Here is a 26,295-nt window from a genome sequence, read left to right on the forward strand (position 1 = left end):
GTGACTCACGTCATAATTATTAGTTTAATCCAGCGGTGTTCACTCATGTGTCATGGGAGGGCCAAGAGTCGGCAGGTTGTCATTCCAGTCAAAGACACAAAATCACCTGGTGTCGTGTTTAAAACACCTACTTACTAGTTTAGTCTATTTTTCTTCTTACAGGTCCTCAACTATTTCCATCTATCAGAGAAGTGCAGTAACAACTGCTGGCAATGCTGTCTTATGGTGCCCTCTGCTGGTAAATCTGAGGAGTTACCCGTATTTTTCAGTCTGTTGCACATGAATACACACAATGGTACATTATTGTATACAATTATTCGTACATCTAGATAGATAGATAGATAGATAGATAGATATATAGGTTGATAGATAGATAGATAGATAGATAGATAGATAGATAGATAGATAGATAGATAGATAGATAGATAGATAGATAGATAGATAGATAGATAGATAGATAGATAGATAGATAGATAGATAGATAGATAGATAGATTATTAATCCCATTGGGAAATTCATTCTCGTAGCTCACAGTCCATACATACACACATTCATTAATACAAATAGATACATACATAGTAATACACAACAGACAAACAGATTAATTCATACTTCAGATTAATACATGTGATATTTAGCAAAAACCACGATGTACAGCACGACTATTGTTACTGTCAAGATAAATAAAACATAATAAGGTAAATTTGCTGATATATTTCTTTTTAATTAAACATAACTTAGGCAATAAGGAGACAGTGTAATTATCTATGATATTTGGAGATTCACTTCATTAATGACAAATAACATAATAGTACATCTTGTCAACTTGATAACATTAATTGCTTATATACTATTTTATTGCACTTATATCAGCTTTACCCTCTGCTGGTAAATGTTATGTGTAACCCACATTTTTCAACATGTGCTGCATATAAGCCCCAGTAAACACAATGGTACATCTTTCCAAATAAATAGTAAATATTTATTTTATATTTATCAGATCATTGAATGTAATACTTTCCCATTGGCACAATACACAGCTCGGCTATTACTGTGAAGAAAAAGAAAACATAGGAAGACAAATTTGCTGATACATTTCTATTTAACAAAGATAACTTACAGTCCACAACAACATACAGTAATATAATAAAATACTAATAGCTCTAAGGCAGCAAACAGTTTAAAGTGGTGGCTCTAATGTGTGTCTAATCATCTACATGTGATATCTGGAGATTAGGTTAACATCGTTAATTATCATTACGAATGGCATGATAGTATATTTTGTCAGCCTTCTTATGTTACACATTTTTTGAATTTCATTTTTCATTTACTGATATTGGCCTTGGATATTATAGAAATTAGTTATAGTAATTTTCCAGGTAAAATCTGAATAATAATTTTATATAATATAATTATAAGATTTTTAGTCATAAATATTCCCAAATTCTTAATAGAATCCTTTACTAGAATATTTTCAATTACTGATTCATCACAATCATGCAGGGACAAAATTTCACTCTTGGACATATTCAGTCTTAGACCTGAAGCATTGGAGAACTGGTTAATGAAGTTAATAGAATTACACATTTGGTTCTTGTCTTAAAAAACAAAACAAAAAACACTGTCATCTGCCAGTTGGGAAATTAATGACCAAAAATCTAAATTCCTTCCAAATTTCTATCATTAACAATATTAATTGACAATAATTTGGTGACTAAAATAAATAAAGGAGAGATAGGGCAACTGTCTAACCCCTCTATGAATTTGGAATCTTTTAGAGGTATTATGATTAATTATAACTAAGCTATTGTAAAACATACTGACAATGTCAACAAAGTTATTACCAAAACCAAATCCTTTGAATAAAAGAAACTTGTGCCCATTGTATCAAAGGCCTTATAAAAGTCCAAAAATGTATATTAAAAAAAGTCCCTTAGAGTTAACTGCATTTGTACAATCCAACATACAGTTTCTAAGATCACTCTTGTATTGCAGCTAATATGGTGAGATATAATATTTTCTTTCAGCGTTGCAGCCATCTCTCTTTGACTCATGAATTCTTTGTACATACAGATGAATGGATTTTGACTAAGTTCCCAAAAATGTATAAAAGTGTATAAAATTGAACAGATAGACCATCGAGTCCTGGAGATTTGCCTTTTTTCATTGAAAATAATGCATCTTTAATTTAGCAAGTCAGAGGCACACAGATTTAAATTCCTCATCATTTGAAGGAATATTAGTGTGAAATTTGCACAATATTTTGCATTAAATTGGATTCATATCATTTTCCATCAATATTAAGGGCAGTTAATTATTTACTTCTAAAATGTCTTTTCATGAGATCAAAAAAGTTATTTGTGGTTCTTTCACCTTCTTCTAGCCACTTGACTCTAGACCTAATAAGCACTCCTTTTGCCATGTTTGAATTAATGGCAAGTGTCAAATAAATTTGATCTAGCTGCAGCCGGATGTCCTTCAGCTCAAGTTCTTCCTCCAGAGTGATATTTTCTTTTGTCAGTAGAAGGTCAAGTTTGTACATCAAGTCAGCTTTTTGCATACCTTTTTAATTCTTTAGCTCCTTACTTTTAATGGCAAGAGACGAAGACTTTATATCTGAAGAATTCCTATTGTCATTGTTTAAGCCATCATTGAGAATTTCTTCTGCTAGTTTTTTATCAGTGTCATTAAATGACTCATCATTCAAGAGAGTTTTGTTGAATTTCCAATACCCTCACATACCAGAGGTCTCCTGGGACCTAATTTCAGCACCTAATTTAAAAAGTATTTGCGTGTAGTCTGATAATGGGGTGTAATATTAATATGAAATATATCTTCTTTCATAAATTGAAGAGTAGAGGAAGAAATTAAAAATAGATCAATTATTGATTTTAATAATCTTATATTAGGCCAAGTGTTTTTTCTAGTACAGTTCTTTTGTACTGGGGGTGAAGAAACGACATGTGTCAGTCTAAGAACATTTGGATCAAAACCAGGTCATTGCTATGTGAACCTGGGTTTAACCTAGCATGGTGTTTATCCTTCATAACATTAGGACATTCATTAAAGTCACCACAAAGAAGTATATATGTTCATCAGTGTTATCCATCTAGCAGAAAGCACTGTTTCAAGACCACCCCCTTGAACTGCATGTAAATAATAATAATAATAATAATAATAATAATAATAATAATAATAATAATAAAATAATAATAATAACAATACTACTACTACTACTACTATTACTACTACTAGCCTACTACTACTACTACTAATAATAATAATAATAATAATAATAATAATAACACCCCAGCTGAATGATTAGTACCATGACTGAGACGACCACAGTCCTTCTTCTCCCCCTGAGTTTATTTTTAAATTTAATATCCCAGTATTCTCCTGAAAAAGCAAAAAAAGTGCGAAGTGCCCGTTTTTAATCTGTGCTGAATAGATAATAGTCTATGCCTCGTTGTTGTCGCTTTGTAAATGTTCTCGCGATGGTAGAGGGTAGCGTTTTGCAAATCGTCCCTCTGATTGGCTAGTACTCCATAGTTATGTTTGTTGGATTGGTTAGGTTTAACTCATGAGGTGGGAGTTGTCAAGGTTAGAGCCAATAAAAACGCATCGTAGGGGCAGGTCTTAGCAGAATGCGGGTGTGGGATAAATAACACTGCTGGTAGATCACAGGCTGTAAAGTATGTTGTTTATCAGCTGACCATAAACGAAGTTTGCTGTGAAATGGATTTGTGTGTCAGTGTAACTATTCAGAAAGGACAGAAGCAACCTCCAGTGATTCTCCAACAGTGAGGTACGTTTATATTTCATTGAATTAGACCAACATTAGCCGTCGAATATCAGTGAGCTACGTTTTTGAACACTTTGTTCAAAGCTTGGATACACAAGCTAACAGATAGGATCACTTTACGTTTGTTTGTTTGATGACAAATAGACATATTTATTCGCCAATGCCTATTCATTGTTCTTTAATAATGAAGACCTGAAAATGTCCTTCTGATTTGTGGAAAAACACCTTGAAAGCAGTTGTCCGCAGTGAGCAGGGGGTGCACTTCCTTGAATGAAACTTCTCAGTATGTTGTCTGAAGTTTAAAACGGTGTAATTGCATTTTCTTGGGTAAGCATCATGTGAGTACCGGTTCCTCATTAGAGGCTTTAAGATGCAAGCTCAGCGTCGTACTTTCATGTTACTCTAACCTTAGTCTTCCTTTATTCTAGTGTGCTTCAGTAGTTCAAGAAATAACCTCACATTGTGCAAGCAGATGATGCAAATGAAAGCCTGCTTTTCTATTTCTGTCAGTAGTATTCAGATACCGCATCTCTCTGGTGTTTCATGACTTTTCCCACAAGGTCACCATTCATTGCTTCTTCTTTTTTTAAATGTGAGTGTTTTTTTTCTTTTTACATGTGAGGTTGTAGTGAAGAAGGTGCATATGTGAGATTAAACTGTGGTTACTGCTGAAAGTCAGCACAAAGAGTCAAACAATCACACTGCAGCAGTCTACTTAATAAAATCCTTGGAGAGCAGCAAGTTCACATCCACACACTGCTGTCAAATAGTAATAATGTCAGGGCCCCCCAGTAATATTATTGGTGGTGCTGTGGCTCAGTAATAAACAGGACAATGTGTTCATGTGACATTCCACATCATCTGAAACATGATGAGGAGGCATTGCTGAATTGTAGACTTTTCTGTCCCTGTAGAAGTAGTAGTTAAATAACTTATACAATTTAGTGACTTGGAAGAAAGCTAAGAGTTGGCAAAATGTCAGCTTTGGAATAAAGTCTACACAACATAACCGTCATTCAAAAGTGCTACTTATTACTCTGTTTTGTGCTTGAAAGTTTCATGTTCATTTTTTTTATTGCTGAACATAAACAGTTCAAGGTCAGAGTACAGCTTTTCCTCTTTGGGTCTCACATTATCTTATATGTGTGTTTATTTTTTTATGAAGAGATAAAGGTTGAAAATATTGGTTGATATCCCCAGAATGGCTTAAATGTGACTCCTCTCACTGCAGCATTGCTTTTCACTGACCACTGGACTGCTTTCTACCAGCTACAACTCAGAGATCTATTCAGAGTATGGCTTCACAGTCTACTCTCTCCTTTGTGGACAAGTACTTATAAAAGTAAGTCTCTTCTTCTCTTCTCTTATTACAGAAATATTACTATGTTGCATTGAGTTCTTTTTTAAGATGTTTTTCCTCTTCTCTTTCACAGCTTTCTGCTTACACTTCCCATCTTAGTGTATTTTACTACTTCCTTTTCCCCAGCCTTCCCCTTTTTCTCTCCTTACTTTGTGAGTGAAAATGGACGGCACAGGGCCTGTGCAGTCCAGTCTCAACTCTTCCTATGTTTCGAATGCTCTCGGTAACCATAATGTATCTGATGATGAAGAGAGCGAGGACCAGACTCCCTCTGCATCCCTCCTGCCCAAACAGTCATCAGTGCCTCTGGCCGTACGCTACAGTCCCGAGGACTCTTACTGTTTGGTGTACATCATCTTCTTTCTGATGGGCATCGGCTCCCTGCTGCCCTGGAACTTCTTCGTAACAGCCAAACACTACTGGCTATACAAACTGAGTAACAACACTCAAGGCGGCAGCAGTGAGGATCAACGTTCAGACCTCGGTGTGAGTCAGAGGAAACCAACAGAACTGTTGTGTGTGTGTGTGTGTGTGTGTGTGTGTGTGTGTGTGTGTGTGTGTGTGTGTGTGTGTGTGTGTGTGTGTGTGTGTGTGTGTGTGTGTGTGTGTGTGTGTGTGTGTGTGTGTGTGTGTGTGTGTGTGTGTGTGTGTGTGTGTGTGTGTGTGTGTGTGTGTGTGTGTGTGTCACACTGCTATGTGTGTAGTGTTACAGATGTAAGGACTGAGTGTTCTTTCACATCACACAGAAATCCATTTCAACACAATTATACCATTAGTAATGCCACAAGACCTGTTGAGGAATGAAAGATTGAGTGGGTAAAAGGAAGATTTCTTGCATCCAGGTACTGTCGCTATAAATCAGGGGAGTCAAGCAAACAAAGTGGATCTGCTGTGACAGTAAATACATCTATTTAATTGACTCATCAATTTGGACAGGAGTGTCACAAAGACAGACATATGTGTATTCAACTGAAAGAACTGCACAACACCCAAAAGAAAGGCCAAAGTACTTAATGACTCAAACTAATTGTCAACTCTAATCAAACTCTAACATTCCTGTATCTGTACCTCACTCCTAGCAAAACTTGCCTTTCCTAATTTTCCTAATTGATCAGTTTAATAATTGCACAGTGGCATGCAGCATGGTTCAGCAACCAGCAAAGAATACAAGAAGACAAGTCTTCATCTGTTAAAACAGTACAATTTAATCCTAGGTTGTTATTTTAGATAAGACAAACCACTTTTAAATCTGCAGAACAGTCTGGATGGTTTCTGAGAGATTAATGTTTGACCTCAGTCAGCAGGCAATGATAAAGATGCAAAGAGTCGTTTGATTTTTTGATTTCTCTTTTCACTTCCTCTTTGTGTGTCTGTGTGTGTGCGGCGCGCGTCTGTGTGAGAGAGAAAAAGACACACTATGTGATTGCATAATGTGTGACTCACATGCAAGGAACTCTGTGAACTGATAATTTTTCTTTTCTATAACTATTCACAGGACTACTTTGAGAGTTACCTGGCCATCGCCTCCACAGTGCCCTCTGTGCTGTGCCTGATACTCAACTATATCCTAGTAAACAGGTTGCTTTTGCCATAAACACACACATTCATGCACAAGCAGCTCACTCCTCTCTGAATTTTTAACTTGTTGAGTCTCTCACTCCACCATGATAAACATAATTAAATACCTTAGTACATTAGATTAGATTACAGTGATCTAATTTGCCCAGTGACCTTAAATGGTGTGAGTCTCTGTATTTGCCTCTCTGGACTTTGATCAGTCTGTGTTGGTGTGAGATAACATTGAGCGAAGAGGATGTTTCAGCATTTTAAAAGGCATCTCTTCTGCATAATATTATATGCTTATTATTTGTGATGGATAGTTCACATTGTTATGTCACAGTCAGAGTTGTATGCAAATTTGTGGTTTACACAGACTGTATTCAGTCAAATCAAACTGTCCTTGCTAAGATAAAAAAAAATATCTCCCCTTATGGCTGCTTTAATGTTAATGTGTGTGTGTGTGTCTGTGTGTGTTCATAGGTTGTCAGCAAATGTGCGGATTCTGTCGTCTCTCTTTGTGATCCTGTTGCTGTTTGTGGTGACCACAGTGCTGGTTAAGGTGGATGTGTCAGACAGCAGGATGGAGTTCTTTGTCGGCACATTGGCCAGCGTGGCTGTCGTCAGCGGAGCCTCAAACCTCTTTACTGGCAGTGTATTCGGGATTAGCGGACATTTCCCCATGAGGATCTCCCAGGCCCTCATATCAGGTACAGTCCTTAATCAGTTCAGAAATATCTCTTTATACATCACCTTTATACTCTTTTTGCTGTCTTGAAATATGTACAGTATGTACTGTTTATCAGCTTTATTAAAGGTTTATTGATGAAATAACTTGGTATCATGACTGTTTATGTCTTGCCACCTTCAAACATGGTGTGTGTGACATAGTGCTGTCGTGATGGTGTCGTTGCTTGGGCGCATACTTGTGAACACAACAAGAATAAAATATAGACACACGCTTCTCCTTTCTCCCTTTTTTCATGTCAGCACTCTACTTAATTTTAAAGATTTATATTCAGATTTAATAACAGAGGTAATCATGGCGGAACATGAGGCAGCTGAAGTGTCTCGTTAAGTGACTGAACAATGCATAAGCTTAAATCCTTTTCTGTTTCAGGCCAGGCTATGGGAGGCACGCTGAGTGCAGTAGCATCAATAGTAGATCTGGCAGTGGCAAAGGATGTCACAGATAGTGCTCTGGCCTACTTCCTGACAGCCGACGTCTTTGTTCTACTCTGCATTTTCGCGTACCTGCTGCTGCCCAAGCTGGCATATTCACGGTCAGTAAGAAAGATAGAGATTTTGGTTCCCATATAGAAAAACCTGTATTTTAATTTTCAAATTCATCAGAACACGTTTTTTTAACAAAAACTCTTTGCTGAATCTGGATACCATAGATTACAAATTCAGTGTCATTCCTTATATTACCACCAGATGGGTCCAAAGCTTGAAAACATCCTGAACATTACATCACACGTTTTGTAATGCTCCACACTTACTTGTTCCAATTTCATCGTTTGTGCATTTGAATTAGTTGCTACTATTTGATTCACTCTGAGATTTTTGTGGGACTAGATCTATGTTCTTCTTCTCTCCCCTCCAGACACTACATGCTAGCAGCAGCGTGTACCAGTCCAGGAGTTATGAGTGAGGGGGAAGGAGCGTCAGACTCAGGAAGCAGTGTCTCGGTCCCACCGCTGCAACCTATCCTCAGGAAGACATGGGTGCTGGGCTTGAGCGTCTTCTTCGTCTTCTTTGTCTCTATCATGTTGTTCCCTGCAGTGTCATCAGGGATCCAGTCTGTCAACAAAGACAGCGGCAGCCCCTGGACCACCACTTACTTTGTGCCCCTGACCAGTTTCCTCCTATACAACGTAGCGGACTTCTGCGGTAGGCAGGCCACAGCCTGGCTGCAGGTGCCTGGCCCTACCAGCCGAGTCCTGCCTGTACTGGTCCTGTGTCGCTCAATCATGATCCCACTTCTCATGTTTTGTAACTACCAGCCAAGGGACCACCTCCACACTGTGCTGTTCACACATGATGTGTACCCTGTGGTTTTTAACTGCCTGCTAGGCCTTACTAATGGTTACTTAGGTACTTTACCAATGATCTATGGGCCAAAGGTGGTACCTCGGGAGCTGGCAGAGGCCACAGGAGTGGTCATGTCCTTCTTCCTCACTCTGGGACTGGCTTTTGGATCTGCTTTCTCTGCGCTTATTGTTCACTGTATCTGATCAGACTGTTATGCAATAGCCTTGTCATGTACAGCTGTATAGTTGAGCTATACAGCAGACTGTAGCTGGACAATAGAGTCTGTGAATGTCAGAACCTGAAAGCACTGTGATGCAAAGTGCACCAGTAAAACCAATTATCTGCAATGAGGGAAAGGTGCAAATAAGCTTCTAATTTTCACTTGACCAAAAAGCCTTAGCTCCTTCATACCTCACATGAATGTGTGTTATGTTTACACTGATGTTGCTCATGATGTGAGTCTCAGGGCTGCGTCCAGCATAACTAGGTCATTTAAGTTTTAAAGAGAGAGATGAGGATGGCTCAACTACATGAGCAGACAGTGCAGTCCATAAGGGACACATCATTAAACAACATTTCTTGATATTTTATATGTTTGATATTGCATTAACACATTTTGCACAAATGTATGTATGTGATTCAAGGGGTAAAAGTTTGGGGTATATAATAGGTGTGTGTTATTTTTAGTTCAGCTTCAATTAAATATGTAGATTGCAAAGACACACCATCTATTATAAAAGAGATACAGCTGGAAAATGTGGCAAATTGTTGTTGTTGAACAACCTCTGGTTCATTCACGTCTGCTGTCTATAAACATAATGACTTTGCAGGAAAACCTGTTGACTTTTGTCATCATTTTGGAATGTGCATGGAGTTTCAGACATAATAGACATAATAACCAGTTTAAAAATCTTGTTTGCTTTGTAATTAATTTTTTGAAAACCTTTTAAAGTATAGCAACTTGTAATGTAATTCTCTGTACATTTTGTACACCCTGACATTAGATTTTGGAGAATCCAAAGACCATTTTCCAAATCATCACTGAATTCAGTTTTTATCTTTCCAATGTTGATTATCTCATTGTAGTGAATTAATGCTAGAGGCCTCTTGGAGAAACCAATCTAGATTTTATTATTTTAGGTTACTGTTGTAAATTTTTGTTACATTAAAAATTTGAATGGTTGCTTGATTTTAAAAGCTGTTTAAAAACTGTATTGGCGCAACACAACGTTGATGAACTCTGAGACAAACAAACGTACCTTAGTCAAAATGCCAATGCCACAGCTTGTCATGGCCACTCAGCTCTTCCAGCCCAGTCAGTACTGCATCAACACTCATGACACTGCTGCCACCTTGTGTCAACAATACTGTTTTGTCCATAAAGGACCTCACCTCAACTGCCGTGTGATTGACCTTGGATTCTCATGACCCAGTGGCTGTGCTGTGGTTGCTGTGCACAGCAATGTCTGGTGCTGGGTGGTCTTGTCTCTCTTGTCCCTTAGAGAGGCAGACATTCCCATTTTGCACTTCAGTTTGTCTGAAATTTGGGGGAAGTTGAAAATATTGTGCAGTTTCTCTGGCAAGCTAAGTTTCAGCACCATTGCCGTGGAGGCTACTTGCACCTCAAACAGTGTATTGTTTTCAGTTTGTTGCCATGGGAAGGCAAACTGTCTTTGCTGTTGCTGGCACATATGAATCATACTGTTCACTACCGCATCCAGCATCCCTGAGGCTGCAAAGTTCACTGAGGCCAGGTAAGGTTAACGAGAGCTGGACATTGCCCTGAAGCTCTCTGGGGAAGACATGACCAGTGACCCCATGAAGAATCCCTTCAATACCATCAGGCTAGTACGACAATGGTACCAGCCTGAAAGGTCTTCTGTAAAGGATATACTCATTGGATAATATATGTCCTGTTGAGGAATTTTCTTGTGATGAGCCAGCAACAAAAAAAAGTCCTCCAAGCTAACTCGACCCAATACTTACATTTTAAGCATCTCATTTTGATGGCCATGTTACTCAGTATTCTCCCTGCAGTGCTTTCTGTCTTCACTCCTGCTTCTTTCTTCTCCTGACAGATGTCAAAGCTGTCAGAATTGGCTGAAATCATTCCACTGGCTTCCCAAAACTGATTGACATCCTGCCATGATTTAACCTCTGCAAGGGCCTTTCCCATTGAGCACATGGACTTCATGATAGCAGGTATGACCTCAGGCACTTGTTCCTGGGCCAGCTCTCAGTTCAGCAGAGCATTGAAGAGTAGGAGTGTAGGCAGCAAGTACAGACAGACCCGGGGTTCACTGTCAGCGAAACCTTGACCAGCGTGCTACTGGGAGGCAGAGCTGCCCCCAGCCTGGGTCAGTGTGGAAAGGATCTTCAGTGAAGGGTCTCACCATCACAGCGCACAATCTGCAAACAATTAAATATTCACTGATTAATTAAATCACTTTGCCAAAAAAGGGTTGTTTAAAGAACGAGGTCTCCAGACCATATCATCAAAAATAATGATATCCTCAATCAAAACAAATATATGCAAAAGCATTCTCCTCTTGCACTGAAATTGACAAATATATTCATTATTAATTCATATTTCCATTAATTGTGGAATCTTTCAGTCTTAAATTGTAATCTTTGTCGACCAACATATACAAGATATTAGTAAACATTAATATTCAGTGAATGAACACAATTTTTCTTATTAAAATTACAGGGTTTTAAAGTGTTACTGTATCTTGGATACATTTTCTTTTAATTATTTTAAAAATCCGTGAATCATCCCATAGTGTCATGTTATGGTAATGTTATGGTATTAAGGTATTTTAAATCTTTTTTTAATAATGTTTGATATTTCTTAACCAGCCCATAAACCTTTGGCAACTGATCCACTTTTTTGCCACAAATTCAGCTCTAAATAGGCTAAGTTACAGTTGAATCGCTTTATTTTAAGCTGTTCAGTACTTTGGACATTGGACTTAAAGTGATAAACTACTTTGTCTGCTTTGTATGACTTGAAGATTTTAACAGAAACCAGACTTTCTGTAAAAGTGCTCAGATATAACAGGTATGTTGTGGTGTAGGAGCCATGTATTTGATTTTGATTTAGTTAAATAGTAATCTTCCTCTCAAACACTAGGGGGGTCATGGTAATGGTTGGCTGGGCACAGGTTTATTTAAATGTCATGCCAGTCATGGTGCGCTAATGGTCGGAGGCAAAACGTTTTTTGAATGTGCTCAGGAGTAAAGGATCAATTTTTTGTCTTCGTTTTATTGATTAATTTATCTAAATGGATTACGTAATGTGCGAACAATGTACAGTGACAATTGGTAAGAAAATAAATGCATCAACTGGACTGAATAGCCTTTGTTTTTTTAGTACAAGCCTAAACAATTAGAGCCATTAGCAACCAGTAGTGGCTACAGTTTAGGGCATAGTCACTACATGTGGTAAGAAGGTTAAAGCTCTTTACTGGCTATCTCATTCTGTCCCGGTTGCTCTCCCACTGTCAGAGACAAGGGTATTAGGAGTATCTCTTACACAAGCTATCAGGAAAAGCGAAGGTCAAGTGAAGATTTGCACATGCACCAAGAGAAGCAACATTATTTCAGCTGATCTGTCACATGCACAGTGACTCAGTCTCAATAGAGAAACCTATGGCTCCCACAGAGTGCAAAATAAAAGTGCATGATATTTTTGATCTTTCCACTATCAAACATCAACAATTTCTTAAAACCCGTATTCTTTACTTAAAACATTCAATCACTGATATGAATAAATCACAGGTTAGTTTCACCAAGACCACATTCATCTTTAACTGTCAGGCTTTTAGCTTTAACTTTATATAAGTTCAACTGTTCAGTTACATTTCAAGCTCTTTGATTTAGTTCCCATTACCATGATTTAGTAAACATATTTTATCTATACAAAGTAGGTAAAACATTGGCAAATATCCTTCCACATGCTCCACATTCCATGCTCTCAAAACAGTGAATGAAGTCCTCTCGATGCTCATACATGGCATAGATGGTACAGCTGTTGATCAGTTACTGACACTCTATAGACAAATGTTTAGAATCTACAATGGACTATTTAACTAAAATATTACCCAGGAATGGAGGTACTTGAGTGAATCCTCCTTGTTTGAAATGGTAATGTCTAAATGTAAAGTTTCAAGTCACTAAGCTAAATTCAAGTCAAGTCACAAGTCTGAAACTTTTTGTTCCAAGACTTCAACTGTCGTGTTTGTTTCATACCGTTTGGTAGAGGTCACTTTGTGTCATGATATCTGGTCAATAACAAAATCTATTTAACCCAAACTTTTTGGGCAATCTCTACTTGTATGAAGCATGCAATGCACAAAAGACCACCAGATGGGGCCGTGGTTGCTAAATACAGGACGTTAGTGTCAGACCAACAAAGAATAACAAAACACCAAAATCAGACAAGACATTTAGCAAAATGCTTTTGTAAAAAGGTTTTTAGGTCTCGTTTAAAAACAGTTTTTCATCTTGTACACTCTCAGAAGGTTTATTGAATAGAATGAATATACCATTACATTTTTGCCCTTTTCAACTTTTAAAAAACACTTTGATAAGGGCCACATAGAGAAATCCATTGTAAAACCTTGACAAATGTAATTCATTAAATTGTGATGCAAATAGCTTCATAATAGACCTGTACCACCTCCTGCAAAAAGAGTAAGAAAGGCAACACCCTGTGAGCCATTTCAGATGATTTACCCGGCCATCCCAGTCGAAGGATGTGGTAAGGTGTAGAGATGTGCGATGTGTGGAGGAAACCAGGCACTGCTCATCCCCTGCCTAATACCATCCCAACAGTGAAGCATGGTGGTGGTGGCAGCATCATGCTGTGGGGGTGTTTTTCAGCTGTAGGGATGGGGCGACTGGTCATAATTGAAGCAAAGATGAACGTGGCAAAGTACAGATATCCTGGATGAAAACCTTGTCCAGAGTGCTCAGGACCTTAGACTGGGCCGAAGGTTCACCTTCCAACCATGACTAACCCTAACCCTAAGCATACAGCCAAAATAACACAGGAGTGGCTTAGGAACAACTCTGTGAATGTCCTTGAATGGCCCAGCCAGAGCCCTGACTGAAACCCAATTGAACATCTCTGGAGAGACCTGAATATGGCTGTCCACCAACGTTCCCCATCCAACCTGACAGAGCTGTAGAGAATCTACAATAGTGGCAGAAAATCCCCAAATCCAAGTGTGAAAAACTATGCATCATTCCCAAGAAGATCTGTTCTATTAGTTCAAAAAAGTGCTTCTAAGTACTGAGCAAAGGTTCTGAATACTAATGTTCATGTGACATTTCAGTTCTTTAATTAATTCGCAAAAACTTTTATAATTCTGTGTTTGAAAAATGAACGTAAATGATTTTAACATAAGGGTGCAACATAAAAAAAGGATGAAAAATTGAAGGGGGTCTGAATACTTTCGTACCCTAGCAGTCTGCTGATATGCACTCTTTATCGCTGATGGCTACTAGGTGCACCCTCATTTTTGATCTTTTTTTTAACCTGTTTTGTCTTGCTGCTTTGACACTATGAATTTCCCATTTGTGGGATTAATAGTCTATCTTATCATCTTAACATTTTATGTAACAACAAAACTATGTGAAAGAGTACATGGAAAATTAAAAACATATGCACAAAATGCATATGCACATAAACTTAACGGACTGCTTTTGAAAGGTAGGTGAAAGAGCTGTGTATTGAAATTGAGATTTTCAAGTATGCCTTTGCCTGAAACCAAGTTTAGACAGTTTGTTACACCTACATTTTGGAAGTAATGCATTGCCATTTGATATGCCTGATGTGTTGTTTTGACCTGTCTGAAAACAAAAAGTAGCAGTCATGAAAATAAATAAAATATACACACATACAAGCCATGACAGGCTCTAATTATGTTGCTACACTTAATGCTGAAAAACCAGTAGGTGTGACAAACTTGTAAGAGCAGGGCTCTATTCAGTACAGCACAGTGACAGCAAAGGGAAAAATGAAACAAGAATGGATTTGGGATCATTTTAATTGTTAAAAATTTACAGATCAACTGACAATTGGCTCAGGGTATGAAGCAGACAAATTGGAGATGCCTTCTGTACGTTAGAAAAGCAGTGATTTACAAACAGGAAGAGTGCAAACAATGGGAGGTGAGTGAGAGGTACACACAAGACCATCTTATTTCGTCCGTATCAGCTCCTTAAAACATCAACCCATTTACGGTCTACAAAATATAAATTTGTTGTAGGATTGGACATACTGCTAAAAGTAATGCCAGTCATTCTTAATACACTGAGCTGTTCTTATAGTTCTTATGGTGAGGAAGAATCATCAAATCCAGCTGGGGGGGGGGGGGGTCTGCAGAACCATCATAGAAGCAGCTATCTGATGATCGGTCGACATTATACAACATGTGAAATTTGTGTTCCTACATTCACCACACCCAGCAAGCAATACAGGCAAGTACAAACCAAACAATGCAAATCTGCAAAGTCCTACAGTGAAGCTTAGTAACATCTGCTTGGAGTGACGCAGTAACACGATGAGCTGCAGGCTGCTAAACACGTAAATCAATCCTCCTCTGCCCCTCCCAGAGAAACAAAAAAAAAAAAAAATGTCCAGTCCCTTTCCACCATGACATCATTCAAAATATCAAAGTTAATTTAAACATGAATTGCAGTCATTTGTCTATTAAAAAAAGAAAACGGGACAAAAATTAAAAGTGGGAAGCAGCACTACAGTATTTGTTTTCTTTTAATTCCCTACAGGTCAGTTTGTGCTGATCTTCCTCTTCTATACCCACACATGGCGTTTGCAGTGAGCCACAGCCTGAAAGACAAAACAGGTGGTTAGACACGCCTCATGAAGCAAACTTCCTAAAACTTTACATGATCAGTTTTAGAGAAACAGTTGTGAATTGCAACACAGTAAGAAGCATTAGTCACTTCAGTTTGTCAATGATGATTTGGGACTCAAAAGTCATACCCTTAATGAAAAAGATTCAAGGAACCCCAGTCTAGGGATGCATGTTTGGGTGTCAGAAAATAACTACTTACATTGCACCGAGTTGCTGTCTCCATGTTCTTGCACCAGAATGCAGGCCCCCAGCTGCACTGCTCTGTTCCCAGCAGCCTGTGCACAGATTCAGGGCAGGCTCCTACTTTCTGTTGCAAAAAACAAAACAAAAAAAACAGAACATAAGCACAATTCATTTTACTATCCACTACCAACAATTTATGAAGAAAAAAAAGAAAAAGAAAAAGTATGCATATTCGCATGACAATGGAAAGGAATAAAAATCTAGTGTGTTCTAAATAAAATGAGCAATCATGTTTCTGACAAGCAAAAAACTCATCTCAGCAATGAAGATAAAATTGTTTATTTGTCTTGTCATAATTTAATCCATTTGGCTCTTTACCATGCACACAAAGTCGGGGTCGAGCATCTGGAGCAGAAGCTGGACAAGCATTGGCTCATACTGTTCAATCAGCTGGTCGCACTGTTGACACAGACACACAGGGTTTAACGTGAGGCTCAGGAGGAGAGGTAAATGTTACCAAAAAAACAAAATGTAAGAAGCAACTACTCACCTGAGTCTGAAGAGAGTCAGGCAGGAAGCTGCATACTTTCCTCACTGCCTCCTCGATCTCTGCCTCTGTAGCGTTCTTCTCCAAAATACCATCGATGTAGGTGACAGCCATCTTGCACACCTCGCAGTAGCCACCGACCTTAAAGCGAGCCTGGTCAAGTGCAGCTAGGAAGAATCAGAACAGAAACCAGTGTTATTACCCGCATTATTTTATTATTATATAGCTTAAATTTTTTTAATTACATTTTATCACTCATTTTCTCTTGCATGCATTGGTATCTAATTGGTCTTTGTTTCTGTTCCTTGGTCTACACTCAACTGTCTTATCAGCTTGTCAATCAAATGTGAAGCACTTTGAGCTACACTAGCCTGTATGAAAGGTGCTTGATGTGGAAACAGACTTTGGGCTTCACAGATGCATATATAAAAACAGATTATGCAATTAAGCTCAGCAGGACACGCAGGACACACACACAAAGCGGAATGTTTAACTGAAATTAGCAGCTGACATTTTAGGGGACCAGTCAAAAAGTGTAAAAAAAATTGATTACATATAGTTTACATGGAGCACCTGTGTAATGTTGTTCTTGTGTCAGCATAAAAAGCTTATTTGTAAAACCTCTAATATTGTTTTGGCACACAATTTATGCAGCACCTCAGTATTTCCATTCAGTGTGCTGTGAAGAGTGAGAACTTACGGACATATGCGCGGCTGGCATCATTGCAGAGTGCCAACACCGTGCAGACGGTCTTGGGGTCAGCCTGCTGCACCAGTAGCTCAATGATGGCCTGGCCGTAGGTCTCGATCAGGTCCTTACACTGGCCAGTCAGAGAGGAGGGCAGAAGTCCACACACCTTCTCTACAGCTTTAATCACCTCCTCCTGAGACAAAGACAGACAGAGTCAGCCTGACCAAGTTGAGTCCATTATTTTTATGATCATATCCAATATAATAGCACACATCCTACCTCTGTTGTCTGATCCTCCAACATACTCTCCAACTGTTTCATCACAAACTCACAGATGGCACAGGTTGGGGATTCGCGGACTCGCACCATGGGCTGCAACACCAAGAGAGAATATCTTATGTGCATGTAAAAAAAACTGGAAATCTTGCATCGATATCAAGTACTGAGAAAAAATAAGCAACCAGGACTTCCCACTAAAACCAACTTACCATAGACTTGTCAGCAGCAGACTCTACCTTGGTGGCAGGGAAAAGCTTGAGAGCAGGTACCGTCTTGGAGGCAGGTACAGTCTTGGCAGGCAGCAGCTTCAGCATGGGAATGGATTTCTTCATTTCTTCACAGAAGCCAGCATGGATACAGATATCCTTGGGTTGCTGAAGATGGAAACAGTAAGTTTAGGATACGCAGCCAAAAGGTCTACAAAAAAACCCCCAAAAAAAAACTTACCCCGCTGCATGTTTGTAATCTGCATACCATTCCACAGCAATACCACCCATGCAATATGCATACAATTTTATGTTAAAAACCCAGAGACATTAAGTCTTATGCTATGTTTTGTTTTGACCAGTACCAAACACACACCAACACACGCAGATACTGGCAAATGTTTACCAACTTTAAGGCATTCAATAAGATCAGCCATAGTGTTAAAGAAAAAACAGCCACAATACAATAAAGATGGTGCTTTAATTTGATGAGGATAGACACCTCAAGTTAATAAAGACCAGTACATCTCTCAGTTGACTTGTTTGTGCAAACTACAAGCATCACAAGATCCAAACATACTTTAAGTATGACAGCACTGTGTGCTTATTTGATGTGGGGAAACAGGAGAGGAGCTTAATGTGGCCCTTTGCTGTGTCACTTTAGTGTCAAGTTGTTAGCCAAACAAGTAAAAATGTTCAGGTTAATACAGTAATCTTACTCAAAATTAGACCATCTACATGCATCACTACAGAGTCAGGTGAGTAGCACTAGGAGGTGACAGCACAAGAAGCAAGAGCTAAGGGTTAAGATGCTACAGGCTGAACACAGAGAGACCTACCTGTTCCTGGGGAGCAGCACACAAAAACCCAGAGCAGGAGAAAAACAGAGCAGGACAACATGAATGGAGGGGAGAAAATTGAAAGAACACAGGCGAAAAACGACAACAGACATCACGAAGTGGGAGGGAAAAAAAGTAAACGATTTAAAGATGTCAGCAGGCCAGGTGGTGCTGCGAGACTGCATATGAGCTTAGCATCAACAGAATGTCCAAATAACGTTAGTTTTGATGACCAGTTCATTAAGCTCATCGTAGAGGATTAGAATACAATGACCATTGGTGTTATAATGTGGCTTAATAAGCAATAAACACATTAACGTTTTCCTTAACTTTCTATGATAATCAGTTAATCACATGAAGTGGGAGGGTTAGAAGACTCACCATGGACATGAGCTGCTGCACAACAAGGACGCCGTACTGGCCGACATACTGCTTGCACTGCAATGAGGAGAAAACAGTCAATGTGTAGCCTTCATGTTGAAGGAGAGAGAGAGAGAAAAAAGAAAAAAAAAGTATTTCAAAAACAAGAAGAATTAAAGCCGCAAGCGGCGATGGCGGGCCCTCGCTCACCCCTGCCACCGCGGGGCCTGAGGCATGGCGGGGCTGTGGCGTGAAGCAGAAAGTGAGAAAAAACCTGGAAGGAGGCCAAAAATGCAATGTTTCGTTCATCCAGTAGGGGGCAGTCACAGGTAGTTACACATATGGTCTGGTGTGGTCTGGTGCGTTCAGGGCGGCCACTCATCAGTCATGTGAAGTTTGGAGTGAATTGGACAAAGCATGAAGGAGTTATGAGAGGTTGATGGTTCATCCACCAGGGGGCAGTAGAGTGTAACAAAACACAAGCGGTTGCGTTCAGGGTGGGACAGTGATTACACATGTGAAGTTTTGTGGAAATCGCACAATGATGATGTAAAATATGGCACTTCCTGTTTCCACTAGGGGGCGACACGAGTGAGATCGCCTATGAGCAAATGGAGACGTTGAGGTCGGCACCCTGGACCTGTGTACCAATTTTCATGATGATACGAGTTCAATAAAGCCATCAAAAAGCCAAACGTATTTTCATGGCGAGGAACTGATGGTCGCCGCGTCGCCACACGAACGCCGTTACTCGTAGCTTCACAGTCTTCATAATGTAGCTTCACCAACTGGTTCTGAATGAAGTTGATGGGGCAAAGTATGTAATTTTAATGAATCTTAGTTAACTTCCTGTTACCACCGGGGGGCGCTATGAGTTACGTGGGAAGTTAATATATCGGGACGTTCAGGGCGGAGCCATCATCATGTCCAGCAAGTTTGAAGCTGATTGGATGAAGTATGTGGGCGTGAGAGCCACTCGTATGTACATGGCGAGCACGCCAAAGTTAGTTGAGCCCTGGCAGACACGCCCTTTGACCTACGGATGTGCAGAGCACAACTTAAGCTCAGCTAGGTCTGGAGATGTTGCGTACCTAATTTGAACTTGATCGGGCGAACGCTGTGGGAGGAGTTAATTTTAGGCGGGAAAAATCAAAACCAAAATGGCCGACTTCCTGTTGGGTTGAGGTCATGAGGTCAAGAGGCTTTTTTGCATATGTGGGTATAATACATATGTGTACCGAATTTTGTGAGCATAGGACAAAGTTAGCAAAATTCCCTATGGGCATTTTTGGACTTTGTAGGAGGCGCTATTCCGCCATTCTGCGTCGACCATGTGCGACCACCCAAAAATATCGAATTTCGGATGAGGCCGGACGTCCGTGCAAAAGTATAAGCATTTTCGCATTTGGGAAAGGGGCGAAATTGGGGCATGAAATGTCGGAAGAATAATAATAATAATAATAATAAACATTACAATTTCAATAGGGCTTTCGCCAGGCGACTTGCAGTCGCCGCTCGGGCCCTAAAAAAGACTTGTGTGGGCCTCTCACCATTGCAGATAAGCCAGGTCCCAGCAGGTCACACTGGTTCTCAACATTCTCAATGAGAGAGTCGACAAATGAGGAGTTGGCCTTGGCTTCTGCTTGGGCGTCAGTCAGAAACTTGATGCAGTCCTGGCACACATCATCACTTCCCTACAAAGAAGAAAGAATCAGGGCCAAATTAAAAACTGCATTCATCAGGTGGAGAACATGGTGTCATGTGGGTGCTGAGAGGAATTCAGTAGTGCACCTGTTTTGGCGCCTCTTGTTTGGGGGCTTCCTGCTTGGGGCTCTCCTGAGGATAAAGGAGCTGGGGCACATTGAGGAGGAAGGGAGCCACTTGCTGGGAAAGGTCCATTTGGGGGATTTCATTGGACATGAGCTGCTCCTTGACCTTAGCCAGGGCTGCCTGCTGAGAGGTGCACAGTCCCATGGCTCCACACACCACAGCGGGATCCTCCTAAAAAACACACCACATTAAATTACTTCAGTAAATGCTTTATTTAAAAACCTGTCAACAGTAAGCACCAATAAACCCCTACAACCTGTATGACCCTATAAAATGTAAATGATCTCAAATATATCTAGAAAACTGTCTCTTTTGTTCCCCACTCTGAAGTAGCAGGTGAGAGTTGAAACAAAAAAAACTACACCAACTCCTCCCAGTCATGGGGTTCAGCATTTCACAATGACTACTCTGTTCCCATTTAGACTACGACTCACTTCCCCATCAATAGTCCTTATTCAGCTCGCTGCACTTCACTCACAGCCACTTCTGTTTTCGCGATCTTTGACACCGACGGGCAGATGAGCCGTTTAATCAAGAGACGAAGCAGAATGATAAACTGACAGACAAATCAAACCCCAACACGCTTTAATGAGATCTTTGTCTGGTTTGCAGCTTATTTAAGAAACATCCAATGCGGTTCTAAATTCAGACCTTGTAATGGCACCGTGACAATGGATAACTTACGGTGGCCTTAAACTAATGTTATTTTAGGTAATTGTTTTGACCTCAGACCATCCTCCAGAGATTTCCGCTCTGTATTTATACTGAAGAGAGGCCAAGACCTAGACAAACAGGTTGATTGTGCTTACCAGCTCTCCAGTGATGATTCCTATAAGGATGGGGTAGTAGTCATCCACCATCTCCTTGCACTCTGCAGTCAAACTTTGATCGGGGATGAGCTGGCAGGCCTTTTCCAGGTACCCAAGAACCTCTGCCTGCAATTAATAAATAAATATATAATAAAATATTTCCTTATTAAAAAGGTAGAATTCACCGCTGATGAAGCAAATGAGTCACTTGTGATAAAGTAAGGGGTTTTTAAAAAAATCTTACCTCAGTAGCATTGTCCTTCAGAATCTGCTCCACCACCATCAACACTTCTTTGCACAAATCACATGGCACACTTTTCTGAAACCGGGGAATGATGTGGGTAAATTTGTTTGTCACATAATTCAAAGTCTACACAACACAAAAACCGTACTGAAAAAGTGTGTCAAACTTAGAAAATAAGGAGCATGTATGTTCTGTGACTGATGCGTTTAAACATAGGGGAACACATAAGAGAACAGGGAGTTTGCACTTTTTAGAATAAGCCAAAGAAATTTCATTTACTACACAGGTCATTTTGATAGAATAAAATAATAAAACTCACCATCTGGGGCTTGTTCCATATGTTCTGCTGGCAGTGAGTCACAGCGCCGCAGAGAGACGCTGTCTTCACATTCTGGCACCAGTAGGGGGGGCCGCGAGCACACTGCTCAGTGCCCAGGAGAGGGGTGGCTACAGCTGCAAAGTAATTTTATGAGATCACTTTAATACAGATGTCTGAAAGCACATCTGAAATTTTCCAATATAAATATTTTTATGAGGCACTGTAGATATTTTACAAAGTCATCTAGACTGTTGATTTATAGACAGAAGAAACATTTTCTCAGATTGAATTTCTAGTAAGTTTTAGCTGAAAGTAAACACTGATTTTATCACACCTTTTGGAGATGAGCAGATGAGGAAATTCAAGGTTTATATACTTCCTCAACACAATGCAGGTCTAAAAAATTGAGGAAGAAGTAGTTAAACTTGCAGGTTTGATTAGCTTTAGCATGATTTGTCTTTAAAGTTTACCATCGGTGTATTTTGAATTTAATCTTAACTTCTCAGTTCACAAATTTTGACATTTCAATAAAAGGAAGTGATCTAGACAGTTGGGGTCAGACGCAATCTACAGCCAACACACAGTATCATCCAATGCAAAACTTTGTTTGTGGTAAGAAAATCAGTGGGTTTCTCTGTGAAACTAGAACCATGTCACACATCGAGTATTGTGGGCAAAGATCCAGCCTTACTGTTTTATAACTGCTAACAAGCAAAACACACTAAATCCCGTTAGCTCACAATGCAAAGCCACATTAGCATATGACTGATCCAAAGCTTATGTGAATTCCCACACCCAGCCAGACAATACTAGTCAGCAAGCAGTAGACCATACACTGGGAGAATGAATCATTTACATATATTACAGTCACAGTTGTCACAGTATTAGTGCTTAGGCATATACTAAAACACATTAACCTTTGGTTAATTACACACACACACTAAGACGTTTTTCACACTTCCCCATTTCAATCAAGAGATAAAATTGATGTGGGAAAGTACCAAATGCTTTGCAGCACCATTTCCTGTTTTCCCAGTTAATTTTTTTTTTTTTTTAAAAACATGCTTTACAAAAAAATGATTATCTCATCCATGTCAGTTTGGACATAAAGTCAGACTGAAGTCTTTAATAGAAAATAAGAGAAAACTTAACACAATAGTTAATACTCAGTATAAACTGATCAGTATGCAGTGAGCTGCAGCAGTCCACTGACTGACCTTTGGTGGCAGTCAAGAATTGGCAATACAGATCAGGCTACACAGACAAACCTTCAATAACCCAGCTCCACCACTGTAAACTCCCTCCTGCTCAGTATTCATGCCAATTCAGTTGCAGGCAGGACCCACCCACCGTCCACTAGAGTCACATGAGCCGTCAGACAAAATAACAAGCTGTTCTCACTAGACTGACTGTTCCAATGAAGAGGACATTTCTGCACAAGATCTATGTACTGCAGTAAACCATTTACAACTATCTGGACGATAAACAGCAGCAGATAATATACAGTATTTCATGTTTTTCTATCTGCTTTATGTAATCACCCACAGCTAAAAACAGGTCACTTGACAAACAACATGTTTTAGAGTAAGTCAGCAAAAAAGCCTGGCATGTGCAGGCCTGTGTTTGACTCACTTTCTGTGAACTATAATTTGACATAACATGAGTGAATCAACATCACATGACCCAGCAAACGCCAAAAGTTTTATAAATAGAACTCAGATTGCATTGTTCAACAACAGCAACTGACATGTGAAACATTTTCAGTATACAAGGTTATAAATTAGCTTCACTCAACAGTCATGATTAGTAAAAGACACATGTTGAGTATTGGGATTGAGCCCTGAAGCACGTAGGAATGTGAAGATCAAACTGTATTATACATAGTATTTAACCAAAGTGTCAGACACTAGATAAGCACAACAAACACAACGCCCAAATGCCAAAAACGTGAGCCAATATTTCCAGTGGACTGCATAAAACCACAGATTGTGCTTTGATAAGTCAAGAAATGACATTCATTTCATGAGAATGTTTCAAATACCACTAGACCGAGACATCAGTAGATATTAGGCCATAAAACCTGTTTGCCTAAATGTTTATGCAAAGCACAACTACAGCAATATGTTATCTGTTGTTGGCAGTACTGACCCAGTTTTAACTGAGCATACAGAAACTAGCTGAGCCATTAGAGGCAAGAGTCCAAATGTAGACAAATACAAGTCTGATCATGAAAAACCCCAGAGGAACATAGACCAAAAGCAAAACTGTGTAGCTGGAATGACATTTGATTAAAAAGCTGAAATGAAAGATGCTGGTGGTCAGGGCTTTATCTATACTTCCTCCTAAAACTGAACAAGAAGTCAAAAAATACACCCGACTACATATAATATTAACACGTAGTTGGTCACAGATATTTAATACATTTGGGCTCCGACTCAAAAGACCTGTTTAAATGAGAAAAAAAAAACATTCAACCGAACAAAGCACCACACTTCCATAAAAACCCATAAAAAGTGTCAGTAAAATGGCAGCATGTGTAATAAAAAAAGTTTAAACGCGATAGTCCAAGTTAGCTAACAAACAAACATCGACTTTAGACTTTTAAAGGATCATTTTTGAGGCGTCACAGCAGCGTTAACTAGCCTCCAGGCGCTAGCTCTCATGCTAATGTTAGCCGAGCGGATGCTAACAAGAGTGGGCGAACAAGACATTCTTCAATTGTCTTGACAAGATTCATTTATTTTATTTACATGTTTAGCATCTAATCTGTCGAAAACTCGGTTTCTGTTTAGGAAATAATGTCGCTTATTGGGTAATACGCGACATGTTAAAATGAGCTAGCCTATTTGTTGATGTTTACCACGGTACGCTTCCGTGTTTGATGTAGAAACGCACTAGTTACACAACCTTTAATGTAACTTCATAGCAGCCTCAATAGTTAAAAAAGACAGCGTGCGACACACTATTCGTTTTGCCTTTGGTGTTGACGTTACCTGTAGACACGAAAAGTAGCGATAAAAGCAGCATGACTCCGCTGTTTTCCTCTGATATCTCTGATGAAGCTCACTGGAGGGAGGTGAGCACTGCAATGCAGGCGGAGAGTCCTGACTGAGGCTTTATGATGTCTCACTGTCAGCTGAGCTAGACATGTGACTCTGTGTCAACCCTCATGTCTGATGTGATCATTAATGGATCAAAAGTCTTTCTCAACGCGTTTGAACGACTTTTGTACACGTTCAAATACATATAATACTAATTACCAGCCCAATGCAACAAGTGAGATTTTTAATTGTTGTGCATTGGTTTCGGATGTTTGGAGCTCCAACAATTAAGTGATTGGTTTCCAACTATTAAATTATCACCAACTATTTTGATAATCGATTCATTCTTTTGAGTCAAAGACGTCGCTGAAGCTGAAACAGTGACCAACATTATTCATAACAACTAATTTATTAAAAGAGAAAATAATCAACAGATTTATCAATTATGAAAATAATTTTTAGTTGCAGCACAAGAACAAACCCAAGCAAACTCTACAGCTTAAAGTTTCTCTGTTAAACAGTAGGATTTTGGACAGCAGCGGTTCCCCTGGTGAGTGTATGGCTGAAAACGTCTACTATCATATTTCCTCATTATCTAAATAGAAAGCCATGTGAGACACAAGATTCAACTAACTCATACCATCTGATTTAAAACTGTTTAAACCTCAAAATTGTCCCTGTGTGATGATTACTGTGTGTTCAGATTAAGAAGGACTGAGCAAAGGTGGATTTACACAACACAAATGTCATTACAGAAAACAAACGGATTTTTCTGACAAACTAACTAATTTAAGTAAAACCTATGTATAATCTTTGGGAATCATTTAACTAACTCAGACAGGAAACTCATGATAAATGATGTCAAATTAGAAAGAATGTCTGTGATTACATTTCTTGGAGTGATAAAAGAGTCATAAGAATTGCAAACAAAAACGCAAACAAAGAAGCAACAAACTCTTTATTAAAGGCTCTAAAATGTAAAGATTTGGTCAACTTTAAAACTGTTCAAGGTCTAATGTAACATATCATAGTATTAAAGACAAATGGATTAATTTATGGAACAACTGTAGCAAGGAACTGAAAAATGTAAATGATTTTGTAAGCATTTAAAAATAGCATAGTAAACAAATATAAGATGGAGGATCAGACAGACTAGTTTCGAGAGAGAGGTTGGTAAGTTGTAATTGATTTTTTTCCCCAGATTGTTTTTATTGTTTGTGTAAAAAGTATTTTCTTTCCAGACTGCAAGAAAAAAAAACATCTAAATGTTGGGTTATTTTACTATTTTGAGCAGCTCTATTTTAAAA

At 39.1% G+C, this 26,295-nt stretch overlaps 2 protein-coding genes across 3 annotated transcripts; one reads left to right on the forward strand and one right to left on the reverse strand.

Moving 5' to 3' along the window:
- Positions 1 to 3,665: 3,665 nt before the first annotated feature.
- slc29a3 (solute carrier family 29 member 3) lies at positions 3,666 to 9,742 on the forward strand. Of its 2 annotated transcripts, none has more exons than XM_062430257.1 (7): positions 3,666 to 3,808; positions 5,037 to 5,147; positions 5,239 to 5,651; positions 6,661 to 6,743; positions 7,206 to 7,432; positions 7,843 to 8,005; positions 8,329 to 9,742. In XM_062430257.1, exons 3-7 carry the CDS (start codon positions 5,328 to 5,330, stop codon positions 8,957 to 8,959), a joined length of 1,428 nt encoding a protein of 475 aa, XP_062286241.1. In that variant the 5' UTR covers positions 3,666 to 3,808; positions 5,037 to 5,147; positions 5,239 to 5,327; the 3' UTR covers positions 8,960 to 9,742. The 2 variants fall into 2 exon arrangements, with proteins under 2 accessions (XP_062286241.1, XP_062286242.1); XM_062430258.1 differs by having other exon boundaries at positions 5,075 to 5,147.
- Positions 9,743 to 14,791: 5,049 nt separating this feature from the next.
- psap (prosaposin) lies at positions 14,792 to 25,075 on the reverse strand. Its single transcript, XM_062430107.1, has 14 exons — positions 24,941 to 25,075; positions 21,948 to 22,081; positions 21,629 to 21,703; positions 21,385 to 21,510; positions 20,537 to 20,746; positions 20,296 to 20,439; positions 18,767 to 18,823; positions 17,550 to 17,714; positions 17,341 to 17,433; positions 17,071 to 17,254; positions 16,374 to 16,537; positions 16,202 to 16,282; positions 15,840 to 15,947; positions 14,792 to 15,612 (listed from the first exon to the last, which is right to left on the reverse strand). The coding sequence occupies exons 1-14, from the start codon at positions 24,972 to 24,974 to the stop codon at positions 15,577 to 15,579; spliced, it is 1,611 nt and encodes a 536-aa protein (XP_062286091.1). The 5' UTR covers positions 24,975 to 25,075; the 3' UTR covers positions 14,792 to 15,576.
- Positions 25,076 to 26,295: the final 1,220 nt, after the last annotated feature.

The sequence above is a fragment of the Scomber scombrus genome, chromosome 12 (genome assembly GCF_963691925.1).
Source record: "Scomber scombrus chromosome 12, fScoSco1.1, whole genome shotgun sequence".
NCBI lineage: Eukaryota > Metazoa > Chordata > Actinopteri > Scombriformes > Scombridae > Scomber > Scomber scombrus.

What these genes read in the sequence shown, in the direction of transcription:
- slc29a3 (XM_062430257.1), top strand. Translation starts at nt 5,328, where the DNA reads ATGGACGGCACAGGGCCTGTGCAGTCCAGTCTCAACTCTTCCTATGTT. An exon ending in AACTATATCCTAGTAAACAG is followed by an intron (nt 6,744 to 7,205) that starts GTTGCTTTTGCC and finishes GTGTGTTCATAG; the next exon opens with GTTGTCAGCAAATGTGCGGA. An exon ending in CCCAAGCTGGCATATTCACG is followed by an intron (nt 8,006 to 8,328) that starts GTCAGTAAGAAA and finishes TCTCCCCTCCAG; the next exon opens with ACACTACATGCTAGCAGCAG.
- psap (XM_062430107.1), bottom strand. Translation starts at nt 24,974, where the DNA reads ATGCTGCTTTTATCGCTACTTTTCGTGTCTACAG. An exon ending in TGAAGGACAATGCTACTGAG is followed by an intron (nt 21,511 to 21,628) that starts GTAAGATTTTTT and finishes TATTAATTGCAG; the next exon opens with GCAGAGGTTCTTGGGTACCT. An exon ending in CTGACTCTCTTCAGACTCAG is followed by an intron (nt 16,283 to 16,373) that starts GTGAGTAGTTGC and finishes CTGTGTCAACAG; the next exon opens with TGCGACCAGCTGATTGAACA.